This window comes from Falco rusticolus, chromosome 3 (genome assembly GCF_015220075.1).
Source record: "Falco rusticolus isolate bFalRus1 chromosome 3, bFalRus1.pri, whole genome shotgun sequence".
NCBI classification, from domain to species: domain Eukaryota; kingdom Metazoa; phylum Chordata; class Aves; order Falconiformes; family Falconidae; genus Falco; species Falco rusticolus.
The window spans coordinates 19,741,063-19,758,706 of NC_051189.1; the positions used below are offsets into that span (position 1 = coordinate 19,741,063).

The 17,644-nt window shown below is 40.3% G+C and overlaps 1 protein-coding gene across 4 annotated transcripts in view; it reads left to right on the plus strand.

Moving 5' to 3' along the window:
* Positions 1-17,644, plus strand: part of SAMD12 (sterile alpha motif domain containing 12) — a 180,487-nt gene that overhangs the window by 91,451 nt on the left and 71,392 nt on the right. For 2 of the 4 annotated variants that reach the window (XM_037379504.1, XM_037379505.1), the window contains exon 5: positions 4,974-5,045. The exons of the other annotated variants lie outside the window; for them this stretch is intronic. In XM_037379504.1, coding sequence (XP_037235401.1) covers positions 4,974-5,045 — 72 coding nt within the window. The remainder of the gene's footprint in view (positions 1-4,973; positions 5,046-17,644) is intronic. 4 annotated transcript variants of the gene reach the window in all.

The following is a 17,644-nucleotide window of genomic DNA, read 5'->3' on the forward strand; positions in this document are numbered from 1 at the left end:
GCTTTGGACTCAGAAATCGTGGTTGTTCCTGAGAGGTTTTTCAGACTTTAGGCACTCTTAAGACTTCTGAAAATCAATTTTTTCAGGTTACAAGTATGCACTGAGGGGTTCTCTATAGTTTTCATTTGTTTTAGCTGAAGCAGAATATCGTATGTGGAGTGTATATCTGAGCGCAGATAAAATGTTTAAAATACACGCATCAGTGACGATAAATATCAAATTCCATCTATGGCATCAGTTATTTGAATTTCATGTGGCTGGTTTCTAACCTGAAGAATATACTTTGCAGCGCAATCAATGGTCCCTGGTAGACCATTGAATTACTACGGTTCTGTTAGTTACTTTTTAGCTATTGCTGTGTTGCTAATACATATTTATATCAAATAACTGAGTGATTCAGCTGACAGGTGAAATAAGTTCCAATACACTGGACAATACATTGTAATGCACTCTGGATAGGTTTAGCAGAGCCTTGTCCTTCAATATGTGTAGTATATTAGTTTGGAGTGTGAATCAGGAAACATGTATGCAACTATGAAATTTATATTGATGAACTTCTGCGGCAGTATTTTAGCTGTATAATATTATGATGTGCTTGCATTTTTATGTGTTTCTATAAATAATATTGCAACTCAGTCTACTGGGAATGTAGTATTAGCTGTTTTGTATGATTGCAAGGACATGATTGCAGTTGTCTGGTTTTCTTATTATTTTATTAATGTTGATTTTTTTTCATTCGTGCTTTTCAAATGTCTCAGTAGTCAGTCAGTCTACTGGAAAATTTGGTCTGGAAAGTTTAGGCCTTCTGAGCTAATGCGTACCCAAAACTGTCTTACATGTTTGATGAATAGATATTACATATATATATATACACACACGGACACACACACCCTGTATGTACGTATTTCCCCACTTGTGTAAATTGGAAAGAGAGAAAACAATTCTGCTCAAGGTTTGAGAAAAAAAAATAAAATATTGCTGTTTGTGCTGCAACCAGTCATGAAAAACTTTCAACTAAATAGGAAAGTTTTGAGCAGTCAGAGGCTGTGATTTAACAACAGCTGTTTGTGATCAGTGCCAGTAGAAATCACTTGTTTTCACCCAGCCGAAAAGAACAGGCTGGTAAAAGGGATTCCAGGAATAGGTACAGTCTTTCACACGGAGTTTAAATAAATCAAGTCTGCATATTGTAAGATGGTGCCATTTACAATGTAACATATTTGTCATTTCTAATGGTATTTTTTTTTGCAGAAGTCAGACATGGAATAAAATTGGTTGATAGTTGGTTTATAAAAGAGTTGAGGAAATCGGAGCCCTAACTGTAACTCTGACCCCTTAGAGAGTACATAGATATTTTTGTTGCTAGGCTTCTGGTTCAAAACCTGGCTGTCTTCATCAGCTAACACCTTTATGATCAAACTGAGTGGATAGTGTTGGAAATAAGAAGGTAAGAAATGCCATTCTTGGTCAGATCCAGTATCCCTCTGTCCCAGTACTCCACCTCTGACAGAAGCAGATGCTGTTTAGGCAGAGCCCAGAACCCTGGCCCCTCTCTGTGGTCCCATCCCCCTGGGCTCCCCAGCGTCCAGAATTGCTGCACCAGAAAAAGTACTTTCCTGCCTAATTCTTTTAGTATCCATTGAGTATCTCTCACTCTCATGAAACAAGGTGTTCACAACAAGGTTTTTTTACAAACTAGAATATAGTCACTGGCAGCCTCAGTGATGCTGGAAGCAGCAAAGCCTAACTTGACATGCCTTCAGTTGGATATGTTCTCCCTTCCACAGAGACTGTAAGCAACCCTGCTATCATCTGTGAGCAGTAGTAGCTACACATCCTCTGTATTTCAGATATACCAGTCACTCCTGAGACACATCAGATGAATTGTACCTGTTGCTCTCCATTGGTTATTACAGAAGCTCAGGATGGCTGCCAGATGTATTTGTCTACGTGGTAGATGGCTAAACTGGGTTGAGATGAGTTCCTGCTCGCTAGGCCCAGATGTAAACTCCTATGCTGAAAAAAGTTGGTCTGAAAGCTGGATGAGTTGCCCTTTTAACTCAGATGAGTTTTGGTAACACCATCTTTCTGATTTTATGAAACCACGGTTGCTGACGCCAGCATGAATACATTCTGTTTGCAAAGCATTTCACTGTATTGGCACTTTTAACAAACATGAAAGTCACTTAAAGCCTTTTTGAAAGCCTAAAATAAAGTTCTGTTGTTTTGAATCCCTTAAGGTGAACGTTGCCAAATAGTTCAAAAACATTTTTCTTCCTGTTGTTACTAGCATTTATGGCCTGTGCAATAAAGATTTATAATTACTGAAAAGATTCAAGGGAGGGAGGAGAAAAACCCTCTCCTTTTTATGCCTTTGTAAAGTTGCTTTTCTAAGTTGTGTAAAAAGAACCTGTTTTATTTAAAGGCTTTTTTTTTTCATTCACATTCTTTAAAAGCCTTTCTGTAATGTAATTTTTTAAATGAATGTGCTTCTATTCAAATTAAAGTTTACTCTTAATGGCTTTTATGCTTCATATGATAGAGCACCTTCATTTACTTAGTTATACATAGGCAGTCAGCAGTGTTATGAACTCTTTCTTTATTACTAAGCAGTATGCAGATGTCTGGCATCTTCCACCAAGGGAAGGATGGGATTTTAAAAACTCTTTATTTGACATGATCATAAAGCATGGGTACTAGCCCAGTGGTTTATGACATGCTCAAGTATGATTAATAATTTTAACTATGCCAGTTCCCCCTTACGATCAATAATATAGAATTTTCCCAGTCACTAGTTGAATGGATTTTAATTGAAATTGATTCCCTATAAAATAATAAATTGAAGTGTATTAACAATGATCTTGTGGTCTTTGATGTTAAGGAGTTCCGAGTTCTAACAAAATTCTGAACAGTTTTCAAAAAAATACCTGATTTTCCTCTATGCAGCCTAAGTAGTCATAAAGCACCTCTAATTTTTTTAAGTGCTAATTCCATTAGAAGCATAAAAAGAGCGGCCTTAATTTGCAACGTGAATGTGAATGGAAATGAGGCAGGCCGTTGTTTTTTTAAAAATGTATTTTTCTGTTTGCAGTTCAGCTACAGCTGTACTGTGTGATCCTAAAATTTAAATATATACTGTTGTGCATAATGTTATCTTTGAAGTATTTGTCTGTAAAAATACCTCCCAGTCCCCTGAATTATTAGAAGTTACCTGTATGAAGAAAGCATACCTTGGGAAAATCTGGGGTGAGCAGCTCTGTTAAGAACTTCAGTGTTTTTCCAAAGGTATCACCTGAAGGGCATTGAGTCAGTCTTTGTTTTTTCTCAGTGACAGAGTGACAAGTTGGGTTTTAGGCAGCCACGTACATGGCAATACCACACAGTTCTGAAGCTCCTCGACCACACTAAGGTTTCATCCACATCCTAGAGCTTATGCTCAATTAAGCTTATCCACACCGATGGAAAAGTAGTTGGTTGACATACATTTGCCTCATACTGTGACTTCCACCTGAAGACAACATGCCTAGAAAATAGCCAGGCTCAGGAATACACACAGCATTCTGTAACCAGACAGCCTGGTATAAAATGCCAGGACTGTGACTTGGCGTACTCATTCAGCTATACAGGAGGGCTGGAGCTCTCATCCTGAGGAATGTAGGGATAAGTGAGTTAAGAGACTTTTGTATGTGAACAAAAAGACACGTCAAGGTTCCCCTTCAAGCCTAAGCGTGGTCTGAAGGCATATACATTGACATGGTCTTAGAGTTTTGAGTCCTCTCCACTAGAAATAGGATTCAGATCTTCCCAGTCAGTTCATCTGGGACACCCAGCTGCTATCAGCTGGCATTTGATGAGAAACGGTGCTGAAGCAATTCCAGCACCTGGGCCTTGAAACAAGTGATTTTGCCATATTCTTTCATTCTTCACTCAGACCAGTTGGGAGGCTCACTGCCAGTACCGTCAGCCACAGACTCTGAAGTTCAGTTATTGGGGTTTTTTTGTGTTGAGAGCACGCTGTTGTGGAGGACTTTCAGGAGCTGGGTTTTGAGAGAAAGACCTGGAAAAAACCCCAAAAACTCTTTCACAGCGAAAAAAGGGGGTTTTGCTAACTGATTGTGCCTTTGTTCAGGGAGCAGTAATGCAAAGCTTCTGTTGTTAAATTTTACTGTGCAAAGTCCACTAAGCTGTATGTTTTTTGTTTTCTTTCCTCTTTGGCATGTGTCAGAGGCAGAGATGCAGAGGGAATGGTAATCACATTTCCTTCTTTCTTTAAAGTCTTAGGTCATTCCAGTCTTCTTAAGAAATAGCGGAAAACTTTCTTACTCTGTTTCTTTTTGTCTTTCATTCCTTTAAAAACTCTCGAGTTTTTAACTGAGGACTGTTGTTTAAGTTGGGCCAAGAGATTAGTATCTCCTGCTCTGGTTTTCTTTTGTTAGCCTGACTGTTTAAATGGCTGATTAGACTACAATTGTCTGGTGAGGAATTTCTTTAGCTTGTTCCACGGAGTGTAACTACGTGAAAAACTTTTCAGCCATTCCTTGTGGTTTTCTGTCTTAAGGTGTGAAGATGGTCCAGCCGTATTTAAAGAATCTTGGATGCTGGAAGGAGCGATCAGCATCGTCTTAGACAATGGGCCAGCTTTTAAAAATGTCAGGCAATTAAGGATGCAGATGTGAAAATTCCTTACACTGATCACTACCATGGTGTCACAGCAGTTATAATTCTTGGTCCAAACTTTAAACCCTTTGAAATAAACAAATTATATTTCAGATGAAGGGGACAGGAAAGGGGAAGGGAGGGATAGTCCTACCACTACAGCTACACCAACAGATCAGTTGTCACCTGAGTAGTTTCTGAATGCATCTTTCTCTAGACTCAGGGTTTGCTTTGATGTGTCCAGCAGCGCAGCTGCCATCCATTCTGTTACAGCTGTTGACTGTGACACTAACCGCTAATATTGTTGACTTTTGTAGATCTCTACTTAAACCTGGAGCATGGTTTTTTGAGGGTCATAGAAAAGCAGCCAGCCCTTACAGCCCATCAAGGTAATGAATGTCTTTTTCCTGGGATGTATCTTCATAAAATGAGACATCTATGAGCTTTTTTTTTTGTCTTTTTCTATAAATGTTTCCTTTAGGTCTAGTGGGTTTTTTCAGCTATTGTCATGAAAATAGTGTTTTATTTTCTTCTAATCCTAATAATCTCTTTCTGAGCGAGTTATTATTTTTTACTGATACTTGCTTGCTAGAATTGTCTGTTGATAAATTTTCTTTCTCCTTCCTTAAATATCAGCTGCTGTGATAAGCACTAAAACGTGTGACCATTGCTTTGTCAGCAACTCATGTTTTCCTTTATTATACCATTACTGCTATTCTTGAGATTTCTTTTGTTCCATCTAGTACTGGGCATGTCACTGTGGGAATTTTACTGTACATTGCTTAGCTGATCACTTGATATTTTTGGTATGAGAATATATGTTTACGGATTTCTTCAGTGTTTTCTTTTGATCCAAATGATCAGAACCTAGGCTATTTAGGTAAGGAATGTAAACAGACTCTGGGACCGCAAGAGAGGAATCCTTTTATCAAGGATGTCTCTAGGAATTAGGAGCACTCAAAGCTAGTGTCTTGTTAAAGTTTCTGCTGCTTATAATTAATTTGGGTAGGCTTTGGGAAAGTCTTTAGTTTACTAAAAACTAGATATATACTTTTCATGCACACATTCTGTATCAATTCTAGCACAGTGAGCAAGTAGCCACTCTACTAAGAGGAATGTAAATTTATGTCTACCACCAGCTACACATTGGTTTTATCGCTGTTATGTCCCCTGGAAAATCTGAGACCTCAACTTTTCTCTTGGTTCTGTGAGGGCAAATGAAGGAGTAATGCTCCATTGATTTCAGCAAAATGTGAAACTAGTTAAAATGAGAACAGGATCAACCCCATTTTTCCTCTACAGCCTGAGACTATAAAGCCCATTCAAATCAATGAAGGGTACCAATGACTTTGCTGACCTTTGGATCAAATCCATAAACCTTTTTAGTAACTTAATTAAAACCACAAATACAGAAACATAAGTGTTCTGTTCTCTAAGTCAGCATAGGTCTTCCTAAAATTGAAAGATATGATCCCTTGCCAATTTTCTTGTATCAGAAATACAGTTTTGATATTTTATTCTCTAGAACTTTTTTCTTAACTATATAAAGCCTATTTTTCACTTGGTCTCAAAATCTCTTTTGATGATGTGCACTGCCTGTGTTATTTGTAATCCTAATTTCATAATCAGTGTTGAAAATGAGACCCACAAAACTTGCTTTTATCGTACTCTTTCTATTCATATTCTTTACGAAAATGGCATAATCAAAGGTAAAAACAAGTATACTGTCTTTTAGCTTTGGCAGTTTGAAGTGTCTTTGTTGCATCTTGCATTAGCCAGCTAGAAGTTAGGTGTCTGGTTGAACTCATCGCTCACATTCCTCAAATAATCAATGAAGAACAACAGCCACGTCCTAAGATAATCTGTGCCCTTCTAAAACAGATGTCCATAATAGGTGCAAAGCATTGCCCTCTGGAGGTTCCTGCTTCTGTCAGCTGGAGAACTCACCATCTAGTCTGGGATAACTACAATTAAATACAGGAAAAGTAGGCAGGAGCTTTTCCCATTTTTTACATCTCAGTATGAAGCATGTAACAAGTGATGTTACGCACTTTTAATTTGACACCAATCTTCCACTACTTAGTATATTAATTTTATCGTCTTTAACTGTACCTGTTAGCAAAATTTGGTTATGCTATGACTTTAAATTGCCTTTTTTTTAATTGATAATATCGTCTTTTATATTCTATTACTTTCTATGAGCATTTTTTTAACTGAGCTACCTTCTGCTCACTGGTAGCAGAATTAAAGCATGAACCAAAAAGGCTAAAATTAATGAGTTACAAGTTCTAGGTTCAGGGGTTTTGTGGTTGTTTTCTTACTTGTAATTTAAATGGTCCTTTAGTCTGAAGAAGACAAGGACTTATTTTATATATTGTCCTGGGATAAGGTTATAACTTACCTTTGCTCTCGCAATTTTTCTCAGACATGAATGCTTTAATAACTGCTGTTAGACAGATCCTGGTCCTCTGAGTTCTTCCTTTCATCTGCCTGTGGTTGAGCCTGATACAAACATGAAACCATTATTAGTTTATGATTGTGCCTTTTGTTGCCTCTGTGGAGCTGGGTCCAGTCTTACAGAGGAATGCCAGGACCAGGTTGAGAGCTGTGCTCACTGGGGACTGAACTTCTGCTTTATAATTCGAAAAACTTACTGAAAACTTCTTCCCTTCATACAATTAATCAGTACAGGCAATGAAGGTGTAAATCTCTGGAAAACCATGAACTGCATAGTTGCAATTAAATAGAAGAGCTGGTAAAACCTATCCAAAAATGATCTGAAATAAAAACACAGAGGGGTGACTGAAAACCCAAGCTTCTTCACATGTCTTTTGTTTGGGCTTTCTGTGTCTCCCTTCAAGTTCTCTTGCATTCTTATGCAGCTCGTTCATTTTATTGAATACTAAAGCCTTTTACCATCTGCCAAAAGGTTTTATTTTGGGGTTTCCTCTTATGTGGGAGGGTGGTTTCCTCCTTCCCTTCGTGCTAGTTTCATTGCTATCTTTAGGACTCAGAGCCTACTGGAGACCTTCCTGTCTCCTTTTTATTACACAGTCTCCTCCTTCCTTGCTGCTGGTTCCTGCTCCCAGGGGCAAAGAAGAAAACAAGAGCTGAAGCTGCCTCTTTGAGCTGCCTGGCTGATGCAGATGGCTTTTGTTTTGAACATGGGAGTCCGGTTCCTGGAGTGCAGGGCTAGGCGTACTCAGCAGCAGCATTCCCTGGGGTGGGTGTTTTTAGGAATGGTTCCTGTCTGAAGGTGCACGCAACTGCCCCGTGCTTTGGCTACAGAGTGCAAAGGGCTGCTGAAAAGGAGTGCTGTAGCCTATAGCATTTATTCTAAATGCAGTATATTCCTCTCTATTTGTTAGTCTTTTACCTCAGCACATTAATCCAACCTGTTCTGCCACTGTTCAGACATCTATAGCTGTAGCCCTTTAGTTTCTTCCTTTTATGGGAACTTTTAGATGTTTATTTTTTCTGCGAACATACCACTTTCCTGTCTTTACCTTTCTTGTGCTGTAAAGAAAAAGTGAAATTGGAGTTGTTTCATTTGTAGAAGAATAGAACAGCATCTTTTTTGTTTCTTCCTGAGAGCAATATAAAGTAGCTGCCAGCCTGGGTTTTTCAACACAGCTCTGAAGGATGCAGGGAATACAGTGGGATGTGAGTACCCAGATGCTGAGCCATGAACACAGCAGGAGGAGGCTATGAGTCCTGGTCAGGCACCTCCATTTAAACCTTTGCTGTGAAGCTCTTCAGGTACCTGCTGTCATCTCTCCTCAAAGTAGATGCTACATGGGGGAAACAAAGGGTCCTGCCTTCTCCCTTCTGCCTGCTGGGAGTGAGAGCAGTCTGTCTGAGGAGCACGCAGTCCTGTTACTGGCTGTCCTGATTCACTGTGCAGCTGAGCCTGTGACTGGAGGCAGTCTGAACGTGAAGGGCACGGGCACAGGGAGTTGTGCTGGGTGTCAGATCACCTCCTGAGAGCTCTGCCAGGATCCATATCAACACATTATGCCTCCGCTGAGTGCATTTCTGGCTTTACTTTTTTGATGTTTTATTTTTTTAATCACTGGCATTACACCAACCAGCATGTCAGGTAGTAATAGGATTGTAATAGTATTTTGTTTGTGATTAGCTCATCTCTTGGACTCTGAAGTGTTCTAATCTCTATCCTTCCGTCATCACCCAGCTCTTTTCGAAGCTCTATCCTTTGGTTTATTTGCTCTCGCTCTGTAATTGAGAATTTTATTGTTGATCGCCATGAAAAATTGTTAGTGCTTAAAAATAAACGATCCATCTTCCATCCCTTCAGTGCATCTAGCTTTTATGACTATAGGGATCTAATGAAAGGTTGAAATGGGGATGAGGAGGATGAGGGTGTCCCAGGTGTTACCTAAATATCTGATCTACAGATGAAAAGGGATGCTGGGATTTCTATTCATGAAAGTGCTGGTAAAATGGCCTATTTCTTGGCACTGGATATTTTAATGACATTCAGTTCCAAACTTCAGGTACAGCATTGCACAGAGAGGTCAGTGGTGCCCATTTCTAACAGCAGAATGGTGCAACATAACACAGCAGCCTGAGATGACATTCTCCTGAAAAATAAGAGGGCTGTGTGAAAAAATTTCAAGCGGGAGACACACGTGTCTTCTCATTTAGAAAGCAAAGCATTGTACTTGTGAATTAGCACAGTTTTCCATGTTCTCACTGTCACACAGTTACACACACATGCACACACTCTAGTTGGATAAAAACGTAAACAGTAAATTAAGGATATGATTAAAAATTAAACAGCCACTGCAGAAGCCATCAATAGTAAGTACTTATTAACTTACATATAACAGCATGCTGGTGTGATAGCTTCAAATTGGCTGCTGAAACTGATTTGCAGCAAATAAGGCCAGCTTTCCAAAAGGATATTTCTGGTTTCCAGTAATCAGACCCTCAGCTCTGATTGCTTGTTTTGTTCCTTCACATTTTTTGCCAGTCTAAGTAACGGATAATATACATGACTTTCTTGAACTGTAGTGGGCAATATGCTTAATCCTTTGCCTCTAGTGCTTAGCAGAATGAGACAGTATGGGTCTGATCCAGATTTGTCCCATCTCATGCATTGTGAGACTTCTACAATTTGCCCCCCATCTCCTTTTTCTCCATTTTCTTTTCACCAGAGCCCGTATCCATTCTGTGAGCCGCCTTGCTTTACATATGTGCTGCATGATAAGCTGAAGGGCAAAGCTTTTTTATACATATTCACCTGCTCATCCAAGTGCCACATCCACACAGGCACACCTGTGATCTGCAGACCAGCTCCATCTGGCACTGCATGGCAGAGGCTGCGGTTTCTGGAGAGGGTGTCACCCAGCTCCATGGTCCCTTTCCATCTCATAACTTTTATGCCCTACTGTCTTGTGTCCCCTGCACGTGGAGTCCTGTGTATTGGAGGACAAGATGTTTGGCCATCTTGCTTCATTAGAGTCGGTGTGGTTTGAAGCTAGGGCAAGCGATTCTCAGTAGAACTGTTACAACTGGATTCAGCACCGGCAGCTCAATGTTAGTTTTAAATATTAAGTTGAAACAAGGTTAAAGACTGCTCAAAATGGGGACCAGTCGGGAAGGGCTGAGCAAAGCAGGATCTTTTCCATTGAGCTCTGTCTTCTTGGATGTTTGCTTTTCAGGTGGGTTGAGTAGTATGGATATGTGACCAGTATGTGGTACACAGGAGCTTTTGTGTATTTGTTTCCTGCCTTCGTATGGCCAAAGCTGAGTGCTCCTCATTCCAGAAAGCAGCTGAATTTGTGCTTGTTATCTGGGTCTCCTGTGTTCATTTAGGCTGGGGTCCTCCTTCTCTTTTTTCTCCTGTCAGTCAAAAGCAAGAAATTGAATGAGTGTTACTTGAGTTAAAGATCTATAGACAGCCCAGTATCAATGGGTTGTATATATCCTGTAAAAAGGACTTTACTCTAATTCTCCCTTCCTGTGAGAAAGCAGCGCATCTCTTGAATGGCTGCCAAACTCCTTGAATGTGGCTGCAGGTGGCTCAAATGCAGAGTTCGTTAAAACACAGCTGGAAGGTGATTTCTGTCATGAACACCTCAGCCTTGTCAACTGTTTTCCGTGCTTATTCTGCTCCAACTGGTGTGGTCCGTATTTGGAGCTATACAGTGGGTGGCTCTTTGGTAGCTGCTAGCATTGTTGAACAATGGCTGTAGCCGCGCTTTGGGGAGCTGGACAAATGAGTGGCAAATAACTGGAGTGGCTGGTGTCTGTTCAGGGTTGCCTTCAGCTGCTTAGACCACTGACTTGTGTTTTAAAGAATATGAAGGCTGCCCTGATTGAAGTATTCACAGTGGGAGTTTCTCGATGAAGCAGGGGAATAATATGAGAAGGGATGGTGTAGCTTTAAGAAAGTGGAGGACATAATGGGTGTGAACCAAGTCTGAGATGCAGAGTGGGGTGCTGCAGCTGCTGAGAGCCACTGCTGGAGCCAGGATCCTGGATTAAGTGGACTCGGTATGAGCTTCACTCTTGCTTCCTATGCGGTGATTCCTGACTTTGTCAAAGCCTTTCCCATATAGTTGCATCCCTGTCCCAGCCACCAGTTCTCAGACCATGGAGAGAAGGGAGAGGAAGCCAAGGGTACACAATGTGCTCAGGTAGAAGACAGGGAAAAGGTTGGAAACCCTCTGGCTTAGGCTGGTAGAGCTGAGTTGCTGTCAGCAGCAGAGGGAAACCTCTCCAGAGTGGTCTCAAGTGTACAGAATACCGCAGGGAGCAATTCCTTTTCTTCTCGATGTCCTGAAGAACAGATGGATCTGACATGTTTATTGCCTTAAGCTGTCTTGTTTTATCAGCACGTCAGAGCTAGGTGCTTGACAGATGTTGTAAACAGAAAAGAAAATTCATCCATGCCCAGTTGTATGGTTATAGCATCTCTAGCTCCTATTTAGAACTAAATGAGGAGGTATTTTCATTTAAAATTAAGGGAAGACAGAGACAAATAAACTGTTACAAATGCAAACTGATCTTGTGAGCTCTAAAAGCATTGCTTGGCATCTTCTAGCTTTTTGGTTCAGAGCTGTCTGAGATAGGAAAAATGTCAATGCAAAGAGGCCAGGTTGAAGCATAGTGGCAGTAGTGAAGAAGATTTTGTACATGTTACAGCTTGAATAGCTTGAAATTTTAAAGCGTGTGTTACAATTGCAAAAGCTTTTTGAAGCCAGAGACATATTTGCTCAAAAGTTTTTGCAATACAGTTCTGAATATCGAAAGCTAATTTTATTCACATCTACCCCATTCCTGTTTCTTCCTCCAAGCACACTTGGATTCTATGGGGGATGAGGCAGCAAGTGCTTCTGTGTCTTTTTTCACAGCAAGGTCTCTGTCGTGGTTGGGGTTTTTTCCTCTTCAAAAAAATCAAAGAGCTAAGAATTGTGTTAACATACTGCAGTGTTTCCAACAGTTGCAAACCGTGCAGTGCAGAATGGGTATGAAATATTTAATGTGATTTTAAATTAAAACTGTGCTACGTATTTACTTTTTTAAAGAAAAGTACATTGGGTTTATTTGAACTTCAGGCAGAGTAAAGTTAGATCTTACAGGTTCTTGTAATTATTTAAATTCTTTTTAATGTATCGCAGTGTCTATTTGCTGCTGAAATGCAAAGGAAGTCAGACAACAGAATTGGTGACAGTCACTGGTTAAACACCTGTTGTTGAAGAGCTAAACTCTTTTTTTTACTTCTGCAGGTGCAGAGATAATATCTTTTTCATGTTTGTTCAGCTATTTCAATTCAGTGAGTAGTTCATTCAAAAGTAAGAAAGCATTTGGGAGAAAAAAAAAGCTGAAAAGCTTGTTTTCGTCTTTTAATCTATAAACAAAATCTGTGCAGTAGAGGATAAGATCTACCAGTTCCGTGATCTTGAGAAATATGGCAACCAGAACTGACATTCAGTTCATCAAGGTAATGCTTCCTTGCTTAATGAGACCCATTACTTAAAAGTGTAATGATGAGCTTATTTTTGCCTTGATTTGGAAAATACTGCTCTTCAACATTTTTACTGCATTTCACATTTACACACTAAGACCTATTTTATAACTAGAACTTAACATCAATCCCAAATAAAAAACCAATTGCCTGGCATAGTCTGTCATTACTCATGGCCAAATATGAGAATGTAAGGAATAAAAATCGATCAAGAGTTGTGTATAAAAGTGCTAATCATGTAAATAAATGTGTAGGTTGTGTTAACTGAAAAAGAAATACCATATTTATTGATACGTGCTATATTTAAATCTGTGTAAACAGGCTGACAAGTTCAATATTACATCGGGAGTTTACTGCCCACAAGCTTAGGACAAGTAGTTTTTTCTACATTTTTAGGATCTAACAGAAGTATTGATAGGAAAGGTCCAAGGGGTAAGGAGCATTTTAACTGTCAAGAACTGTTAAAAGGTGTTGCATGGAGGACACGGAGCAAATAATCTTCTCTGGTTTAGAGGTCCAGGCACACAAAGGACCAGAAGGTACCTGGGAGGAGCAAACATGGATTTGCGAAGGACAAAACAGCCTGATTTCTTTCTGTGATGAGAGAACTGGCTGTGTGGACAAGGGAGGAGCAGTGCATGTTGTATGCCTTGACTTTACAAACACCTTTGATATGGTCTCCCCCAGTGTCCTTGTAGCCAAATTGCTGATTTATGGAATGGGTAAGGAGACAAGAAAAGGATGAAGAACCTAGTGGCATCCCTAAGGAATAGATATAGGGGACAACACTGTCCAAATATCTGTTAGTGACCATGATGATGAGACAGGGTGCACCCTCAGCAAATTTGTGGGATGATACCAAGTTGGGGACAGTGCTTGATGTGCTGGAGGGCAACACTGGCGCTCAGAGGGATCTGGATGGACTGGAGAAGTGGGCTGACAGAGACCTTTGGAAGTTCAACAAACAGAGTCCTGCATCTGTGATGGAATAACCCTTTGCGCCATTACAGGCTGGGGGTATCTGGCTGGGGAGCACTGTGCCGAAAAAACCACCATGGGGTCTTGATAAACAACGATTTAAATATGAACAAGCCCCTGCTGCAGAGGAGGACAACAACATACTGGGCTGTACAAGCAGCAGTGTAGCCAGCAGGTCAAGGGAACTAATTGTTCCCTTGCATTTGGCATGAGTCAGATGACATTTTGAGCAGTCGGAGCAGTTTTGTGCACAAGAAAGACATTGACAAATCCGAATGGGTCAATGGATAGGTCACCAAGGTGGTCAGGGGCTGGAGCACATGGTGTAGGAAAAGAGGATGAGGGCTGGGTTTGTTCAGTCTGAAGACAAGGTTCGGAGAGTCTTATGGCTGTTTGCAGTTGCCTGTTGAGAGGGTGCAGAAAAGAGAGAACCAGATTCTTCTCAGATGTGCACGGGGCCAGAATGAGAGGCAACCAGCACAAGCTGTAATACAGAGAAGTCTAACTAAATATAAGCGGTGGGAAGAAGGGTGGTCAGACAGTGGAACGGGCACAGAGAAGGTGTTAATCTCTATCCTTATAGATATTCCAAACTCAACTGGACACAGCCCGGGGCAACCTGACTTTACACTAATCCTGCTCAGAGTAGGAGATTGGACTAGAGACCTCCAGAGGTGCCTTCCATCCCACACGGGGTTCTGTGATTGATAGATGCCAGAGTCTGAGCTTATTGCCAGAGCTTCCCTTTGTGGGTCACTCTAGGAAAAACAGGAACCGTTGGAGATGTTTTATGTGATGTGATTTGCTTTAGGCATTGACTGTGTTTTAAGTTGAATCTCACTCCGGGAGATCCTGATCTCTTCTCTGGAGTGACAAGCTAAATAGATGCCTACCTTTGGTCAAGTGAATATTGTCTAGGGTGTTTGATAAGAGTTAAAATCTAAAGAGAGTTACTTTTGTTTCTGAGGGCAAAGGAAGTTAGTGAAGGAATTTATGCTTTATTCTGAGTCATCAGAAGGAAGCGGTTGAGAATTTGCAGACTGAAGGCAATGTGAGTGGAAATGATCACAAAAGAGCTTCTGATCTGAAGGAGAGGAAGGAATGAGTAAAAGCAGCTGAATAATGTCAAAGGACTTTAAAACAACTGGTTTATTTGAACTTTGGAATAGATAGGTAAAGGCTGGAAAGGGTAGGAAAAGAAAGTTCAAGGGAACTGACAGCGTTTTTTTGAAGACAAGATACTGCAGACGTGGCAGCAGACTGTCCTATTGAAGGAGGAAGACATAAAATATCACAAGTACTTCAGGCTCTCTGCAATTATTTGAAAATCAGGCATACTACAACTGATGGGAACAGGGGAGTGCATTGCTGAGGGAAAAATTTAAAAAGTAGCACCAGCACCTAGTTTAACGAGTTGCAACTACAAGGGGTATTAAAATTCAGTTTTTTCAAGACTGTAGAAATAAGGGAAGGATGAAGGAAATTAGACTTCTGTTACTTTGTGGATAAGGAGGTGAAAGCTGGTCACAAAGAGGAGGATGAACACCAGCCTTTCTTGGATTCAGTTTTCCCAAACAGGCTGATCATGACAGGGTATTTGGAACGCTTAAATAGAAGGAAAAGAACACAAGCTGGGATAGCAGACAGAGGTGAAATATGGGGAGGGAAGCTGAACACAGTCAAGTCATCAGGGTCTCTTGAAACTGGACCCTGAGTACCTGTGAGACAGATGAGACCACTCCTGGACTTTAGCTTTTATCTTTAAGAACTTGTGAAGGATGAGGAAGGGCAAACCTAAACATTAAAATGAGGAAGCCTGTCAGCTTAACTTTGATACATGATGAAATGCTCCAGAAAATTATAAGTCAATTTGTAAACACCCAGAGGATAATAAGCTGATAGAAAACCAGCCAGTGTCGACTTGTTAAAAAAAGATATGTGTCAAACCTCTCTAGTTTCCTTTCTGAATGGAGTAAGAGGTGCAAGAGATAGAAGTAGTAGGTATGTCCTTAGTAAGGCTTTTGGCAGTGTTGCGGAAAGCCATGTGTCATTCTTACAAGTAAACAGGGAAAAAATTGTCTAGGTTAAATTAGTGTGATGCAGGTGAAGGACTGGCTGAAATACTGTGTTCAAGGAATAGTTACTGTTTGCTCAGCAGATGGGGAGGGAGCCTGAAGTGCAGTGCCCTTCGTTCTGCCCCAGGGCATGTGCTGCTCACGGTTTTCGGAAGTCGTGGATGATGGACTGGAGAGTGCAGTGTGTGAGGGACTATAAGCTCCAGTAAGCTCTGGATGTTGTGGAGGGCAGGTTTAGAGTCCAAAGTGATCTTGATAAGATGCAGAAATGGTTAAAATGGGTAAGGTGGGAATTCAGCAAATGTGAGTAAGAAGGTCTGCGGTGAGGAAAGGAAAACAAGTGTATGTGTGCAGATGAGGGATATCTGAGTAAGTAACAGTAATGTGAGAGAGCACATGGTGTTGGGATATCACAAGCTGGATATGAGTCAGCAGTCTGATACGGCTGGGGAGAAAATGGGGAAGAGACCAGACTTCACTATAAGTGGGAGTCTTGCATGTAAGCCATAGGAAATTCTTAACTCTTTTGTGTTGGCTCTGTCGCTTTGCTGGGATAGTGTCCAGAGCCGGCTTCACACCATGAGACAGTATAGACAAACTGGAGACAGCCAAGAAGAGAGCTGTAGGAGTGAGCAGAGATTTAGAAAAGACCAGTGAGGAAATATTGAAAGAGTTAGGTCCGGGATGCAAGGACAAAGTTGGAAAGAGGCAAAATCTTTCAGGTATATTGAAGGATTTGTAATATAAAATCATAGTGGTGTTTACCTATGCCCTTTCTACCTACCCAAAGGTAAAAGGGAAAGTAATTAGTTCAGTTTGCACCTAAGGAGGTTTAGTTTGTGTATTAGAAACTTAGCGTAAGCATATTACAGTGAAGTATTTAGGGGGAATGAGAGTAGAAGGAGGGCTGTAGGTGTGAGGAATAGGTAAGAGGCAACTGTGAGGATGTTTGTCTTTGCCTCAAGGAGGGGTAGACTAGACAGTCTTTCTGAAATCCACTTCAGTTCTCTCTATGGTTCTGCCCACCAAAGGAAAACACAAATTAAAAATGCAAAACAAGAATAAAAATGATTTAAACCAAGGGTTCCTTTTTGTTAATTTGAACTGTGATTATATTCAGCATTTTAAATAACCCTGGTTTAAATTAATCCCTTATGTTGCAGTGTTAGCATCTTCTATTTATGGAGGTCTTTTACAATACCTTTTTATTTATTAAAAAAAAAAAATGCTCCTTGGTGTGATAATCTCCTTGAGTATGAGTTATACAAGTAATGATGAAGAGGCTAAGATGTTCTTAAAACTGTTCTGAGGTAGTTGCTTTAATGCCTTAGTTTTTCAGTAAATTGGCTGAATTCATGTTGTAAAAACTAGACATCTCTTGAGACAATATTGTCCTAATAAATACCAATTTCTTAAATAGGTAACACTTGCATAAAGAAATTTCCCCTCTCTAAAAATGAACTACTCGCCAAGCACGCAGCTCATCCAGACGGTAGCCTTGTATATCTTACTTTATCCAGGGCTGTACTGGTGACATTAATTCAATGAGGAGACCGGAATGGGAGCCTGTTAGTTATTTTTCATGTTTGATTTTCTTCTCTGTGAAACTAATATAAAGATGGTTATGTGAAGCTAATTATACCTCAGCTTTTTATTTTCTGCTGCTGAGTGAAATCATATAGAAGGATTATTTTTTCCCTTTTCCCTGAAGAATGGAACATTTGACCACAATTACCATTTTGTACATTAGATTAGAGCACCTTGCTATCTATTACCACAAGTGATTTATTAGTACATAGGGCACACTGGGAAAGTGTCTGACTAGCCAATGGGACATAGTAATCACATAATGCAATGCCTGCAGAATCAAATTCTGTTTGATGTTTAATATTTACCCAAACTGCAAAATAAGACTTCAAACAAACAAACAAAAATCTTCAAA